Here is a 16,425-nt window from a genome sequence, read left to right as displayed (position 1 = left end):
AATATAATCTTGTATGCCTCTGACACAGGAGTTTGGAAAACCTAGCCTATGGGGAATTACTGCCCCCTGCCCCCTGCCCACAACACATAACAGCAGAGCCAGGGGAAGAGAGTGAAGAATGGATGGGTATGACAACAGGGACTTAGGACAGCAATAGAGCTGGATGAAGAGGCAGCTTGAATAGTTCCAGTAACATAGTCCATTTTATAAGACAGAGGGGAAAATGTCCAGAATTATCAGTAACACATAATGGAGAAAATCTTACGGAGATTCTGGGGGGTAAGGAGAGACAATAGTCCAGGTTGAGAAGTCCAGTGAGTGGTTAGATAGGAGGCCTGGGGGCGCCTGGGTGGCTCAGTAGGTTGGGCATCTGCCTTCGGCTCAGGTCATGGTCCTAGGGGCCTGGGATCGAGCCCCACATCAGCCTCCTTGCTCAATGGGGAGCCTGCTTCTCCCTCTCCCTCTGCCATTCACTCCGCTTGTGCTCTCTGGCTTTCTCTATCTCTCTGTCAGGTGAATAAATAAAATCTTAAAAAAAAAATAGATATGAGGCCTGGAATTGAGAAGAGAAATGAAGGTTGGCTGAAGTCATTGTTTTGGGCAATTCAAGCCACAGGAGAAGATGACACCACCTAGAGAAAATATATATAGGAATGAAATACAATTTTTTTTAAAAGATTTTATTTATTTATTTGACAGAGAGAGTGGGAGAGCACAAGCAGGGGGAGCAGCTTAAGGCAGACACTTAACCAACTGAGCTACCCAGGTGCCCCACAATTTTTTTTTTTTTTTTTTTTAAAGCAGAGGGCTTAGAAAAGAACCCTGAGGGATCTCAATATTCCAGGGATGGATGGCCGAAGAAGGCGTGACAGAGAGGTCGGAGGTAAAACAAGGAAGTATGGTGTCTTGGAAGCCAGAGGAAGGGGGGATGTTAAAAAGGGGATGATCAAGCCTTACATTAGCTGCCTTCTAGACTTCTCAACGTGGCTGGCGCATGAGCACCTCATATTCACCAAGTCCAAAAATTTTTTATCTTGGGATAGACTCAGTTGACCGTGGCTCAACGGCCCAGTACCCTACCCAGGAGTTCCTCTTGGGCCTCTCCTGGTTAATCCCTGTAGCAGTCACTGGTGGTTGCCCACCCAACACCTACCACTCCCCTTTCTCCTTCCCAACAGGACTGTGTTGTTCAGACATGAATCCCCCCACCCCCGTGTGGCCATGTGTTTCGGGCAGTGTGGTGCCATCCCAGCCCCAGGGGAGGGTCTGATTAAGTTTATCACAGTGGTTCTGTTTCCCTGCCAATGACTAGTTTCGTTGTAAGTATGTGACACAATGCTGCCAATGCAGTCTAAGGGGAGGTGTGATAGAGTCTTCTTGCTTCTATGAGAGATACTCTTCTTCCTTTACACGTTTTCATGGAATTGGCCCTGTCTTACAATCTGGAGGGGACAGAGGCTGCAGGTAATACCAATATTCCCAAAATGAAGATGCCAAGGGGGACAAATCTTGGGTCTTGACGTCACCGAGCTGCTGACTTAATTAAAACTGGGCCCTTCCTGCCTCGGGTCTTTTTATGAAAAGATAATAAATTGACCTTCCTAATAGCCAATGCATTATGTAAGATAATAAATTGACTTTGTTGTTGCATAAAAACCAGTTTGATTCACAGTATTATGTTTCTTGCAGCCGAAAGACATTCTAATGGATACAACTTCCCATCAATCTGTCACTCCCTCCCCCAGATTAATTAGATTGGAGATTGACTCTAGTTCCAGGGATGGGCCTTGTTTTGTCTAAATCAATCATTACAATCCTATCTCCTTTACCTGTCTGGAACCCCATCAAAGAACATGGAATTCAGAACATGGCATTCTCCTAGCCACAGGGATTGGTTCGGGAATGGACACCTGACCTAATATGAACCAATATAAGTTTCCTGCTTCCTTCTGAGAAGTTATTGTGTTCTCTTAGGAGAAAGTCATGGGAAGAGATATTCAGGTATTCCTTCTGTCTCTCTCTTTCTCTCTCAATGTAAATAAGAGAGCAAGTAGCTCTGATTGCTGATAGCTGCATTCTGCACCATGAGGGACCAAGCAGCCTGAGGACCAAGTTCACACTGTAGATGGCAGAGCAGAGGAATGGAGACCGTGTGGTCCTTGGTGACATTGTTGAGATTCTGGATCAACCAATCGTCTGCACTTAACTATTTTGCAAACCTTCCGTTTAAGCCGGTTACTGGCAACTAAAAGTATCCTAGAATGATGGTCCATCCTCTCACACCCTAGCAGTTACCAAATAATACTGAATTGATCTCTCAAACATCCCATGAACTTGCTGTCTCTTCTCCATTCCTACTGCCTTAGCCAATCCTGGGATATCTCACCTGGATGCCCCCAAATACCTCCTCCCTCACTGGCCTCCAGCTCCATCTCCCTCCAAGTCACTCTCTACCCATTGCCAGTATAAGCTTTAACAGATGAAGATCTGAGTGCATCACTTCCGTGCTTCAAGCCCTCCTCTCTACCTGGCTGTCTCTAATTCAGTCTTTAAGACTTATTTCAAGCCTCTTACGGGAATTCTTTTCTGACACTCCTCAGGCTGTTCCATTGCTCCTTTGGCCAACCATGATATTCCCTTGTAAAAAGTAGTATACCGCATGACAGCTTTTGTCTTTCTATCTCTGCCTACTATACCGTGAGAGGTCCATGTTCCCAGAGTTAGCAGACACTGGGAGCATTGTTGAGCATACACATACCAGATTTAAGTTTTATCTAAACTTCTCACATACGCCTAGAAGTAGGGAGCTAACCAAGTAAGAAACTTCGTAACGTGTCAAGAACACTGGACTGCAACCCACAGAGCCTGAAACTTTGCGTTGATTTCTCCCACTTGCAAGATGTGGGGGCCTCAAGGAAATTCCTGGGCCTCTACACAACTCCATTCCCCACCTGTAAAATGGGAATACTGCAGTCAGGTTGGTGGTAACATAGCCTACTGTCTCCCTTTTTGGGGGGATGGCTATTTGCCTGGACACCTGTCATTCACAGTAAAGATGCAAAAGAGGGAAAGCTACTAATACGATGGAAAGCAGAAAGCAAACACTCAACACTTTCATAATGAGTTTATTGTCCATAATTTATAGCATAGGGAACAGAATCATTTTACCAAGACGTGGACTCAAGGAGAATGAAGGGGTGATTTTGATCATTAGAGGTGGCTTCAAAGCCCCTCCAGACAGCACTGTGAATGAACAAACTACGTTGTGTAAAATACTCTTCCTTGGGGGTGGTCAAATCATGGAAACGTAGGTTTGCTCTGTCACTGGAACAGCTTGGCTTTGGCTGTTCTAACCTCCCTGCGGAGAGGAAGACAGAGCGGGGCGGGGAGTGATTACTCCTCAAACAGAGAGTGATTTAACACCACCACTGGCTATGTGACAGATAAACTAATTTGCCCAAATCACTAAGCTTGGGTTTTTCCACCCACATTAATTTGGATGCTTGCACATGACAACAGCCACATTTGCTGGTGACAGGGATTCAAGGGCCTGGGCACTGCAGCTAGCTAGAGAACACAAACACCTCCAGGCAAGACACGGCAGCCAGATGGGCAACTTTTACCCCATCACGGACTGCAAGGCACAGGAGGCAAAAGGATAATGGCTTTCAGCCCCTGGAGACTTGATGTGGCATTGGATCAAACTAAGTTTTCACCTTTTCATTACACTGCTGGTACGCCTTCCATCTCAAAGTTTGGGAAGCCACTAAATGGGATGGAAATGGGGTCTTCTGGCCAAAAGAGCAGTCTGGAGCCTGTGGCTGGCTGGTTTTATTTTTGGATCAAAGGGGACCTCCATCAAGCCTCTTTTATTCCGAACCTCAATATCCCAAATATAGGAAGGAGAATCCACAGCAGCTTGGGGGGTGGGGGGGAGGATTTGCATAACCTGTACTTTCTGGCCAGATGGATCAAGATGTGAGTCCCAGCTTCACCACCATCTAGTTAAGGGACCTTCAGTAACTTACTTGGGTTTTCCATCTGTAATATGGGAAGAGTAAGAAATACTTGTTTATTTCATTATGTCACCCATTCAACGGACATTTACTGAGTGTCTCCTATGTACCAGGCAATGTCCTAGATCTGAGTCTACGAAGGTGAGTGAAACAGACAGAGCTCCTGTCCTCATGGAGCTTGCGAGTCTCTTGGGAGAAATAAATCACAGGCAAAAGCATTGAGTACTGTGCCTGGCTTTTAACAGTTTTCAGTTGACCAGAAATGTAATTCTTGAAATTCATTCGATATGCGTACCATTTGATAAGTGTTAATTCCTTTTTCATTGATCCCTTTCCTGTCTCAGGGGCTTTGCAAATGATATTCTATCTGCCTTGTTCTTTCCTCAGCAATTCACATGGCTTTCTCTCTCGCTTTATTCACAGCTGTACACAAATGTCACCTCCTTAGAGAGGCCATTCCTAATCCCCTCTTCAAATCGCCCTCCCTCCTCTCACATGTTCTATCTACTTATCTTGCTTTAAACCTGTTCTTGATGGGTTTAAAAATCATCTATTAGTGGGGGCGCCTGGGCGGCTCAGTTAAGCGTCCGACTCTTGATTTTGGCTCAGGTCATGATCTCAGGGTCATGAGATCAAACCCTACATTGGGCTCCACACTGGGCGTGGAGCCTGCTTAAGTTTCTCTCCCTCTCTCCCTCTCCCCCTGACGCTCCCCCCCCAAAAAGATAATAATCTATTAGTGATAAGTTCCTCTTAGATTTAGAGCAAATTTCTATACTAAAGTTTCTACAATATAATCACATTTTTAAAAGACAGGCAGATTTGGAAACATTTATAATGAAAGATTTACGAATGACCAATAAGCCTACAAAAAGATGCCCAGCATCACTAGTCATCAGGGATGTTTTTCCAAGACTAGTACTACTAAACATTGGCAAGAACAGCTGGAACACTCGTCCACTGCTGATGGGGGTGCAAAATGGTGTAGCAACTTTGGACAATACTTTGGCAGTTTCTTACACGATTAAACTATACACTCACCATACAACCCAGCAAACCCACGCCAATAGAACTGAAAACATATATACTCTAAGGACTTTTATATGAATTCTTTTATAGCAGCATTATTCATAATTCATAATTCATACTTGAATAACAGCCCAAATGTCTATCAACTGATGAACAGAGAAATAAAATGTGATACAGCTATACAAGGGAATACTACTCAGCAATAAAAAGGAACCAAGGACCAACACATGCTACAACATAGATGAATTTCAAGAACATCATGCTAAATGAAAGAAACCAGACTCAAAAGCTACACACTGAATGGTTCCATGTACATGACATTTTGAAATCACATGGGTGGTTATCTGGGGCCAGGAGTGAGGGAGAGGGTTGACTGCAGTTAGGCACAAGGGAATTTTGGGACAGTGCTGGAAATACCTTGGGTGTGGTGGTGCTTACACAACTGTACACAACAGCTAAAGTTAGGTGTTCAGATAGGTGAACTTTGTTGTATGCGACTTATGCCTTTTTTTTTTAGATTTTATTTATTTATTTGACAGAGAGAGACATAGCGAGAGAGGGAACACAGGCAGGGGGAGTGGGAGAGGGAGAAGCAGGCTTCCCGCCGAGCAGGGAGCCCGATGCAGGGCTCGATCCCAGGACTCTGGGATCATGACCTGAGCCAAAGGCAGATGCTTAACAACTGAGTCACCCAGGCGCCCCGCGACTTATGCCTTAATAAGGCTGTTACAAAATTTTAAAACATATGGACAGCAAATGACTTTATGCTTATCTCTTGTGGTGGGATTTGGGTGCTTTTTATTTTCTTCTTGTTGCGCGTCTAAATGTGAAATTTCTACAATGATTATGGAGTGTTTGTGTCGAGAGAGAAAAAACCAACAACAAAATGCCATAAACATAAATAATTGGGTTATTCCACAAGGAACCTATTGTCGATTCAACATTGTTTGCTTGTAATGAAGCCCATTTGGGTTACCTCCTTCTCATCTATCTTTCCTCAGTGGCACTTCTCAGGGGTGAGCTGAGGAAACGGATGCAAAAAGGTACAGAGCTTAATAGCAATGCTTTGTCCACCCAGCTCTCGGTTTGGCTCTCACCTGGGTTTCTGGATGAATACACAGTACACTAATGATAGGGGGCTCTCGTCCTCCTTTGCCAGCTCAGCCCTCCATTCCAACCCAAATCAACTCATGCGTCTTCCAGGCCCCAAGAGAAGGTCCTCAGCATAGAGCCGGGCACATTGTGGTTTGTGGGGTCCAGGCCGGGCACCTGCCTCCAGCTCACGTTGGTCTCTTGAGTGCCGCATGGCCTTGGTGAAGTCAAGAGGCCATTCATCAGTGGAGACCCCCGCTTAGAATGACTGCTCGTGCTGCACATGGCAGGATGGGACACAGAGTTCCTCCAAGAGTCCTCCGAGGTGGGGGTGCTCAGTGTCAACAGGTCTCTGGCCCTTTTTACCCATCACACATCCAATTCGTCTTCAGACTTTCTGCCTGTGAAAGGCAGTCACCTTAGGAGACCCCAGCAGCCCATAGGCGACGGACGGCCCATCAGGAGAAGTTTGCATTGCTTACCGTGTGCCTTGGGACAGCTGGACAAGGCTCCTGACAGGGTCCAGGTGTTGCGACAGAGGATTGCAGTGAGGATAATAAAGCTATAGTTATAAAAATAACTTCATATCATCCCATGGAAGGATCATACAATTTTCTAGCCACTCTAGTGAAGAAGTAAAGCCCAGCGGAAGCTCAGAACAGTGGGGTCGGCACAGGGAAGTGAGAAGAATCACAGCTTTCCTTGACCTCGGCTTTGTCACCCATCAGTGCTGAGTTGGGAGAGATCCTGAGTTTCTAACCTGGGGTCTCTGTCCTTAGGGCCACACAGGCATTATTTTTAGGAACTACTTCCAATATCTTAAAACTCCACACATTATATTCACAATAATTAACATGAGGATGCAACCCAAATGTCCACCAATGGATGAATGGCTAAACCAAATGTGACATATAAATACAACATAATATTCACCCTTAAATAGAAGGAAAGTCTGGCATATGCTACAATACAGATGAACTGTGACCACATTCTGCTCAGTGAAATAAGCCAGACACGAAAGGACAAATAATGTTTGATTCCACTTGTGTGAGGGACCTAGAGTAGTCAAGTTCATTGACACAGAAAGTAGAATGGTGGTTACCAGAAGCCTGGAGGGATGGGGAGTTAGTGTTCAATGGGTACACAGTTGCAGAGTGGGATGTTAAAAAAAATTCTGGAAAACTACAGTGGTGATAGTTACACACCAGTGTGAATGCATTTATGGCCACTGAACCATACACTTAGAAATGTTAACAATGGTGAGTTTTATGTTGTGTATATCTTAAAACATGCACAAAAATCAAACATTCTACATATACCCGCAAGGCCTCACCCCTTCAAGAAAGCATAAAGTCATGCTTGTTACCATTCAGATCGAATCTCTGAATGGGCAGGCATAGCCTTTGATTGATTTTTAAAAAGAAAAATAACAGCAAAATATATGAATTATGACCTAGTACAGCTTTTTTGGCAGGCCCAGTCTTTCAAAGCATGGCACCTTTCGGGGGAAATAAAACAAAGGGGCCTTGGTGGAAAGGTTGGCTGGGGTGAGCACTCTGGTCTCCCCGCCACTATAAAGGCTGTGACTTTGTGGTTGGGAAGCCACGCTAAAGGAGAAACACACACCAGAGGAGAGACCAGACAGTGTCTCTGGACAGATCCAACCCAGCCATAGGGACAAGCATTGGGGTTTGAGATGGCCCTTTCTCTGGCCAATTTTTAGAGCCTGGAGACAGTTCTTCACAAAAAGCAGCCGGAAACCCTCTGGCCTATGTGACACTTAACACAGAGCACCAGAAATGGGGCCCATAGGTGCACTAGCTAATGAGGGACAGGATGGCATACCCTCTCCGGAGACCCTCCTTCATCACCCCCAGATACCAGCACTGGGCTCTCGGGGGCCTGCTCAGTGCATGGGTTATGGATATTGTGCACAGAACAGCTCAGTCTGGATATTACAAGAGTAGACACAAGAGACTCCCATTTCCCAGACTGACAGCTTGAAGGGATCCTAGCTCATGAGTGTTCTGGTTCACTGTCAGGCAGAAAACCTTTGTAGGAACTTCGGTTTGCTCCCCATTATGCCCAATCCACTTCCCTGAGGGGGAGGATGCAGTGTGGGAAGAAACCATCAGAAGACAAATTCTAATCCAAACCCTGCCCCTCTGTGGCCTGTGACCTTGGCTCCTTGCAGGCTCGGTTACTCGGTTTGTGGGACAGCAACAACCTCGTTCGCATGGATCTGATGAGACAGTGTCAGGGGACGTGCTCGGAGAACGTGCTGTACAACCGCTCGGGAAGTTTCGTCTGCTCCTACGTCCAGTACTTACTTAAAGTGGAGTAAAACAGGGTTAAGTCATTGTGTGTCCCTTACAGAAACCATCAAGCCTCAGAGCTGCATTGTCTGGCCTGACCCCTGGAAATAGTCATTTGCTATGCACAGAACATTCTAGCAACATTGTGTTTTCTATAGAGAGGAGGGGGGAAATGTCCAGTGAACTTCAGATTATCGGGGCCATGCAGGGGTCACTGAGGCAATCCCGTTTCCTCCCACCTCACGGAGAGAAGCCTCATTTCTTCAAGGTGATGCAGGTGGACTGGGTGAGAGCTAGAGAAAACCAAGGGCCTCCTGGTCTCCACCCCTTCTCAGAGGACAGGAGCCATCTGTACCAGGGAGGGGTTTAGAGGTTGGCTTCCAGGAGGCCCCCAGGGCACCTGAGCTCTGATTGGCCTACCCCCCTTCCCAGGCCTGGGGGAACAGGGATGCGAGGCCTTGGGAAGGCTTTGTGCTCACACGCAGCTCCAGTGGGCTGATGTATTTCCAGAGGCGGAAAGTAGGTACTGTGCCTTCCCTTCCTCCTGTCCGGGAATAAATAAACAGACGCCTCCACGTGGCCTGACAGCCACCTGTCACCTTGTAAGTTCTCGCCTGGGCCTGGGTGATGGCGGTGGGCCCTATGAGGAGAGGAGGGAAGACACCACCCTTTCCTCTTTCCTCGGGGCTCGGATCCAAAGGGCAAGACCCAGAGCATCTGCAACGGACACTCCCTGTGCAGCTGCTTAGACGTGATGTCCCGTTGCAGGACTCTGGGAAGAAGAGAATGGTCCAGAACCCCTCTCGGAACAAACCTATGGGGAGTTGGCAGGAGGGGCCCAGCATGTTCTCCCAGGAGAGGGTGAAGCAAAAGGGACTCGGGTAATACAGAAGGGACTCCAGGACACCGGACACAAAGCATCACATGGACAGGACAGCTTTGCTCGTTGCTCCTTCCCAGCGGCATCACTAGGATTTACCCATTTCGCTGTGCCCCACCTTACGGGGCCCTCCTGGAGACAGCCGGAGCTGTCCATACAACCCTGGCATCAGGCTCCTGGGCGACCTCTAGCTGAGAGACCAGAAGAGCCACACCTCCTCTCGGTCCTCAGTTTCGCATCTGTAGAAGGGGGACAAAGAGGACCTACTCCCAGAGCGTTGTGAGGATTCAGCCAGACGGTGGGTGCGGAGTTGGCCACACGAGGAAGGGTTTGGTGGCAAGTCGGCCCCCCTCCGAGGGGGAAGGCAGTAGAGTAGAGACCTCCCGCGGGGCCACCGCCCGGTGGGGGGGGGAGGCACGTGGCACCGCCTTCTCCCACCACACCTGGCTGCTAACCTGTCGCGGTGTCCCACGTCCCGTCGGGCCCCCCCCCAGGGTCCCCCCGGGGTCAGGGGCCCGCCCTCCCCGTCCCACTCAGCTACCCCACGCCGGTATGGTGAGCGGCAGGGGGCCGCAGCCAGGACCCTCCCCGGCCAAGCCGTGGTGGGCCACCCGGGCCCCGCGCAGCGGGAGGCGGCCGGGCCGGGGCGCCCCGCTGCCCTGGCCGGACTCGGAGGGCAGGCCCGAGTCGCTGGGCTGCCCCTCCACGGAGACCGGGGCGCGCAGGAGCCCGCCGGGCGGCTCGGAGTAGGCCTCCCTGGGCCCGGCCCACTGCGGCGGGCAGAGCGGCGCGCGGAAGGCGGCCTGGAAGCCGCGGCGGAAGTTCTCGTTGAAGTAGCCGTAGATGATGGGGTTGGCGCTGCTGTTGAAGAAGGCCAGCCAGTGCGCGAAGGGGAAGGCGTAGACGGTGACCAGCTGCAGCTGCGGCTCGCTGAGCTGGCCGTAGTCGGTGAGCAGCAGCAGCGCCCAGAGCGGCAGCCAGGACAGCGTGAAGACCAGCGCCACCATGACCAGCATGTGCACCACGCGGGCCCGCCGCCGGGCCCCCGGCCGGCCCTCGGGCGCCGTGTCCCCACCCGGCCGCGCGGGCCCCGAGGCCTTGCACAGCTTGCGGGCGATGCGCGCGTACATGAGCACGATGAGCGCCAGCGGCACCAGGTAGATGTGCGAGAAGAGCACGGTGGTGTAGACCCTGCGCATGCCCTTCTCGGGCCAGGCCTCCCAGCACGAGTAGAGCGGGTAGGAGCGGTTGCGGGCGTCCACCATGAAGTGGTGCTCCTCGCGCGTGACGGTCAGCGTGACAGCCGAGGGGCACATGATGAGCAGGGCCAGGGCCCAGATGACCGCGATGGTGACCAGCGCCTTGCGCAGGGTCAGCTTCTCGCGGAAAGGGTGCACGATGCAGCGGAACCTGCGGCCGGGGGAGGAAAGAGAAGCGGGCTGGGCACCGGCCCCGGGGGTCCCTGTCCCCGGGGAGGAGAGCTACCCCTGGTGGGGGCTGGCGGGGTGTGGGCACCGTGGGCACCTTCCAAGAGCAGCGCAGGCAGTTTAGGGTAGTCCGCAAGCAAATTGGTTCTCACCTGCGAGGGAGTCAGTAGCCGGGGAACAAAGGCAAAACCAGGAGGGGGGACGTGGGGAGGAACTGGGGCAGCGTGGGAAACGTTCGTGTCTGGGCACTTCAGGGGCATAAACTGATTAGCTGGCAGCTAGCAAAGGGATCAGTCTGCACATTCTGTCCTGGAGTAGGCTAATTAGGAAAGTGTATCAAAGAACATTTTTAGCTGTTTAGGGATTCTCCAGAAAACCCTGGGAGTTCAGGGGCGGACTCTACGTGATAGGCTGTCCCTATGTTGTCTTGGCCAGCATCCTTGCCTGCCCCCCATGCTCTGGGGGAGAATGCCCAGATGAGCCCTTAGTGCAAAAGCTTACTGAGGTGGAGGAGGGGAAGAGGACCTATCGCATGCATTTGGGTTAGTTTTACTGTGTGCAAAGCTTCCTTGGCCCCTGGCTCCATTCCATTCGCCAACTCATGCTTATCAGAGAATCTGAGGCGGAAAGAGACCTGAAGTAGCTTGAGGTAGGGTGGAGATGGAGGGCTAGTAAGGCTTGGGCTGCCAGAGAACAGCAAGGAGCCTGCAGGTGGGGGTTGGGAGGAGTGGGGAGGGGGGTGGGTAGTGAAGGAGCAGGGTCACACTCTGATATCCCCCCCCCAAATTGGCTTTCCTTGCTCAGACTCATGGGTAGCAGGATTCCTACTGTTCAGGAAACAAGGACTGCCCTCAAGCTCCCACAGGACCCAGGAATCCCTAGTAAACCTTCACAGGAGCTGCCTCCAGGCCTTCTAGACGAAGGTCGTGGTATTCTCTGCAGGTGCCCCAAGTGTAGAGGGCAGCTAGCCCCACAGCCCTTCCCTTTATGGCTCACGATTCAGCCTCAGCCTTCTGGTCAGTGCGACAGTGGTGACGGTGGCTCTTCCTCGTGCCGAGCCCCTGTCAGCCAAGGAGAACCCAGCCAGGAGCCCTCTCACCTTTCCACGGAAATGGCCACCAATGTGAACACGGAAGCCGACACGGACATGCCCTGCACCAAGCCACTCATCTTGCACGTGGCATTGTCAAAGGGCCACCCTGCAATGACAGAGTCCACCACAGAATGAGTGCCTCGTCCACGAAGAGCCGGAGACCTTGGGTCATTTAGGCCAGTCCCCTCTGTGGCTCGGATCTTTCCTCCATGTCCTGCTAGGTAGTCATCCTCTGCTTACACACTTCCAGAAATGACGAACTGACCAGTCTACACCACTGCGGTCAGTTCTCACCGTTAGAGAGACAGTCTTTATATTGACCAAGGATTTCTCTCCAGGACCTTTGTATCCAGCCAGATCTGCCCGGCTTTCTGCTCCCATAGCCCTGCCTCAAGGTCTAGGCCAACAGTTCTCAACCCTGGCCACTCACTAGAATCACCTGAGGGCTTTGAAAAGAGCCAGTGCCCTGAGCCATGCCAGATCAATTACAATCAGCATCTCTGGGGGTGGGACCAGACATCAGTACTTTTCAGATCCACCCGGGGGATCTGAGTGGCAGCCAGAGCTGAGAACCACTGGGACAGAGCAAGCCTGACTCCCAGGTCGAGGAGACACGAGCAGCCCCAGCCCCTCCCGTGTCTCTCTCTGATTCCCAGGCTTCTGCTCTGTCCAGAGGCCGGGGCCCCACTTGGCCTCAGGACTGGTAGCTGGATCCACATCTTGGTTCCTTGAGGCCATGCGTTGGTCACTGCCTGGTGTCTCTGCCCCTCTAGGTCTGGGGGTCCCATCTGTTCTCGTCTGTTGTACCTGGCCTCAGGAGCCCTCTCCCAGGGCTGGGCCCCCTCTTCCCCAGCAGCCACCCCCAGTGACCTTTCTGCCTGCATGCTTACTGAGTGCCAGGCATTGTCTCGTTCCATCCTCCCAACAACCCTAATGTGATCTCCTGTTCACAGATGAGAAAGCTGAGGGGAGATGAGTTGGTTTCCAGTCTCTGTGCCCCTAAATCACAATGGGTGAATGTGAGAGTTTGGTGTGGGTGCTGGGGAGTTTAAACATCACGGAAAGCCAACATCACCATGGCAAGCAGCCTGATTCTGTTTTGGAAAACTGGGTATGTGCAAATTCCCTGATTCGGCAAGTCCTCTCCCAAGTTCATGTCCCAGAGACATTCCCCCATACTCCAGTTGTTTGTAGTGCTGGAGAGTGGGAGGCAGTGGTGTGCTGGTAAATCAGCTCTTAAAAAAAAAAATTAAAATTAAAAAAACCCTCTGATTTATAGCATCTGCCATCTGGGAGTCCAGTATCTCCCCACATGGCAACGTTTCTACTCCCGCCATGACGTCACTGACACAGGCAGGCTGGATTGCGCACACTGCTGTGTGGAGGCCACCTGGGTGTCCATCCCTGGGGGACCAGAGGGTAAAATGTGGTGGATGCACCCCGAGGAGCAGAGAGGCAACCCTTAGCGGCCTCAGGTGAGATGTATGCAGGGCGACGTAAATAGAAGCCCAGTGACAAAGGTCCGGGTCCCAGGGTCCTGGGATCGAGCCCCGCATCAGGTTCCCTGCTTAGCAGGGAACCTGCTTCTCCCTCTCCCACTCCCCCTGCTTGTGTTCCTGCTCTCGCTGTGTCTCTCTCTGTCAAATAAATAAGTAAAATCTTAAAAAAAAAAAAAAAAAAAGAATAGCCAGGAAAACCAACAGATCCACAAGAATAGCCAGGAAAACCCCAACCCAGAAAAACAAGGGAGTGGTTGGGGGGGATGACATTGTTCTTTATCTTGATTGTGGTGGTAGCTCCATGACTGTGTGTGTTCCTCAACACCTGTGGAAGGGTACACTAAAAAAAGGAGGATTTTTGTGCATATTAAATTGTACCTGGACAAAAATATTTAAATGTAAACATGCACACATTTGCAATGCACTTTTTGTAAGAAGGCATACAAGTGAAAAGACACAGGCTATGTTTAGTAGAATGTTCGCCTATAGGGTGGGGAAGGGACTAGGTAGTGGGGTAGGGCCACAGAAGAGAAGGAATAAAAAATAAATGGGGGTCTTTGCAACACAGTGAAGTCACATAGCACCAGGAGCAGCAGATGTAAATAATTCAACCCTCAGCATCTTCATTCCAAAAAAAAAAAGAAAAGAGAAAAGGAAAGAAAAGCTGAATGAAGGTTTGTTCTATTGCAGAAGATTCTGTTAAAAACAACCTAGATACCCATCAGAAAGAGACTGGCTAAATAAATTATAGTACATCCATATAATGGAATGCTAAGCAGTTGCCAAAAAGAATGAAAAATGCTTCTATTTATTAATATGGAATAACTGCATGTAAATTAATTTTAACGAATCCTACTTACGATATACACTCTATATTTTGAAGCCAAAAAAGAAAGTAAAGATGCAGAACTGACTGCTTGGAAAGTCAGCATGTCCTTAATTTGCTTGTTCTTGCATAAAAATACTTTCGGAAAGAGACACAAGAAATTGGCAATATTGATTTCCTCCCAGGAGAGAAGCTGGGAGGCCAGAGGACAGGGATGGAAGGGACATTTTTCACTGGAAACCTTTTGGTAGTTTTTGACGATTGCCATGTGAATGTGTTATTCCAACCATTTTTTTAATTTAGGCACGTGGAAAGGGCTGGCAGACACCACCTTAACCAACTAGTGACTTCACCATGTCATTGTTAACTGGTGCATGTGTATGAGCGTGCTGCTAGGTGTGTGCACTTCTGCGTGTGTGTGGGTGTGCACGCGTATGTGTGGGTCTAGGTGTGCTGGGAAGGAGAAGGATGAGCAGTTTATGTTCAGCAGCCCTGGCAGAACCTGAGATCCAGCTGTGAGTGAAGGTCCCACCAGACCGAGCCAGGGCAGCCGAGGGAAAGCTGACTGTCCTGGCTCTACTTCCTGGGTCCTGAAACTTATAGAAACACCCTTCCACCATTTGTGGGATGAACAGGCAGGAATGTGGAGGTCAGGTGGTCTCGTTCTGCTTGAATCCCTTCTACCAAGTCACTGCTAAATGGCCAGGCAGTCCCTACGTAGACACTCCCGGTGACAGGGAGCTCACTACCTGTAGGGCAGAACTCTCTTTGGTTGGAGAACAACTCAAATAAGTGGATTATTAGGTCCACGTTCAGAGGAAACCTGTGGGTTCTAGCTCTGCGCAGGGGAGCTACCCAGGAAAGTAAGACTGAATGGTGTAGTGGTTGGAAATCCGGGTGTGAGGACATGGGACTTGACACTTAGCTGCGTAACTACAGACCTGTCCCTCATCACTCTGAGCATCGGTTTCCCCAACCCCCCAAATCAGGATAATAATAGCAACGCATGATTCATTGGATTGTTGTGAGGATTGGGTAAGTTAATGCAGGCAGAGTAAGTCATACAATGCCTAGAATGAAGAGAATAATTAATTCATTGTTTCTATTATTTCTGACCTAATCCCTCAGCCACAAGACTGTCTGGAGAGTTCGAGACAATGGCATCTTGGCCAAGAGACCAGGCCCGCAACGATTTCGGGAGGGTGGGGGAGGGGACTCCCACTGCTTCCATTGCCTCCACTCACCAGTGATGAGGTTGTCCACGAGAGTAGTGGGCATGCAGAAGATGCCCACCAGCAGGTCGCTGACGGCCAGGTTGAGGATGAACATGTTGGTGACAGTGCGCATGTGCCTGTTCTTGAGCACAGTGAAGCAGACCAGGGCATTGCCCACCATGCAGAGGAGGAAGATGAGCACGTAGGCCACAATGAACATGGCTGCCACTGGGGAGGAGTGCTGGTAGTAGGAGGAGAAGGTGAGGTTTACAGCTGGGGTGGCCTTGGCATGACTCCCATTCAGGCTTGGGGGCCAGCTGCTGTTAGGAGGCTGGGAGGGCTCCCCTAGAAGCAAAGGAGGATACAGGTCAGGATCCTAGGCAAAGAAGAGATGACTGACTTCTTGCCACCGGTGAGACCCTTCTGTGCTCCAGATCCTGACCATGTCCTAGCACCCCGATCAGGTGCTCAACTCCAGCGGCAACTGGATGCACTTTCAACCCACAGCACGCAAACCTTGATCTCATACCTTCATCTCGTCTCGTCCAGAACTCATTTCCCAATGTTGGCTCTTCTCCATTCGCATATGGCCCACCCCCCTGCCCCATCTGGGCTCCATCCTTCGGAGCCCTGCTGTCTGCCCCAGAGGCTGACCTCTAAGGACTCCGTCGGCCAGGTTCCCTTGCCCTCTGGTTTCTGACCAGGTTCAGCCAATGGAAAGCACTGAAGGAGATTGAAGGACTGGAGAAGACAGATGTCAGGGTATTCATCTCCCGACTCCCTCCCTGCCTGGCCCAGTTCTGCCTGTGGGGCTGTCTTTACGGATACAGCTCCCGTTAGGTGACCCTATTCCACGACTCTAGCTCTTTGGGGGCCAGAGTGACACTGTGTTCTCTCCTTGCCCCAACAGCTTCCTGTGATTGCCAGTCCCATGGCTTATCCATCCGTTGCTGGTTCTCACCCTCCCCTCTCCCCTGTAAAGTCCCTCTATTAAACTCTTCAGATAAGTGCTTTCTGAGTGCACCATCTGTTTT

At 50.3% G+C, this 16,425-nt stretch overlaps 1 protein-coding gene across 1 annotated transcript; it reads right to left on the bottom strand.

Annotated features, from left to right (window-relative positions):
• Positions 1 to 9,865: 9,865 nt before the first annotated feature.
• Positions 9,866 to 15,926, bottom strand: NPFFR1 (neuropeptide FF receptor 1). Its single transcript, XM_078076916.1, has 4 exons — positions 15,921 to 15,926; positions 15,422 to 15,767; positions 11,859 to 11,958; positions 9,866 to 10,742 (listed from the first exon to the last, which is right to left on the bottom strand). The coding sequence occupies exons 1-4, from the start codon at positions 15,924 to 15,926 to the stop codon at positions 9,866 to 9,868; spliced, it is 1,329 nt and encodes a 442-aa protein (XP_077933042.1).
• Between the last annotated feature and the right edge of the window lie 499 nt (positions 15,927 to 16,425).

Source organism: Halichoerus grypus, chromosome 7 (genome assembly GCF_964656455.1).
Source record: "Halichoerus grypus chromosome 7, mHalGry1.hap1.1, whole genome shotgun sequence".
Lineage (NCBI taxonomy): Eukaryota > Metazoa > Chordata > Mammalia > Carnivora > Phocidae > Halichoerus > Halichoerus grypus.
Note: the sequence above shows the minus strand (reverse complement) of the source record. Positions and strands in the feature narration are given on the sequence as shown.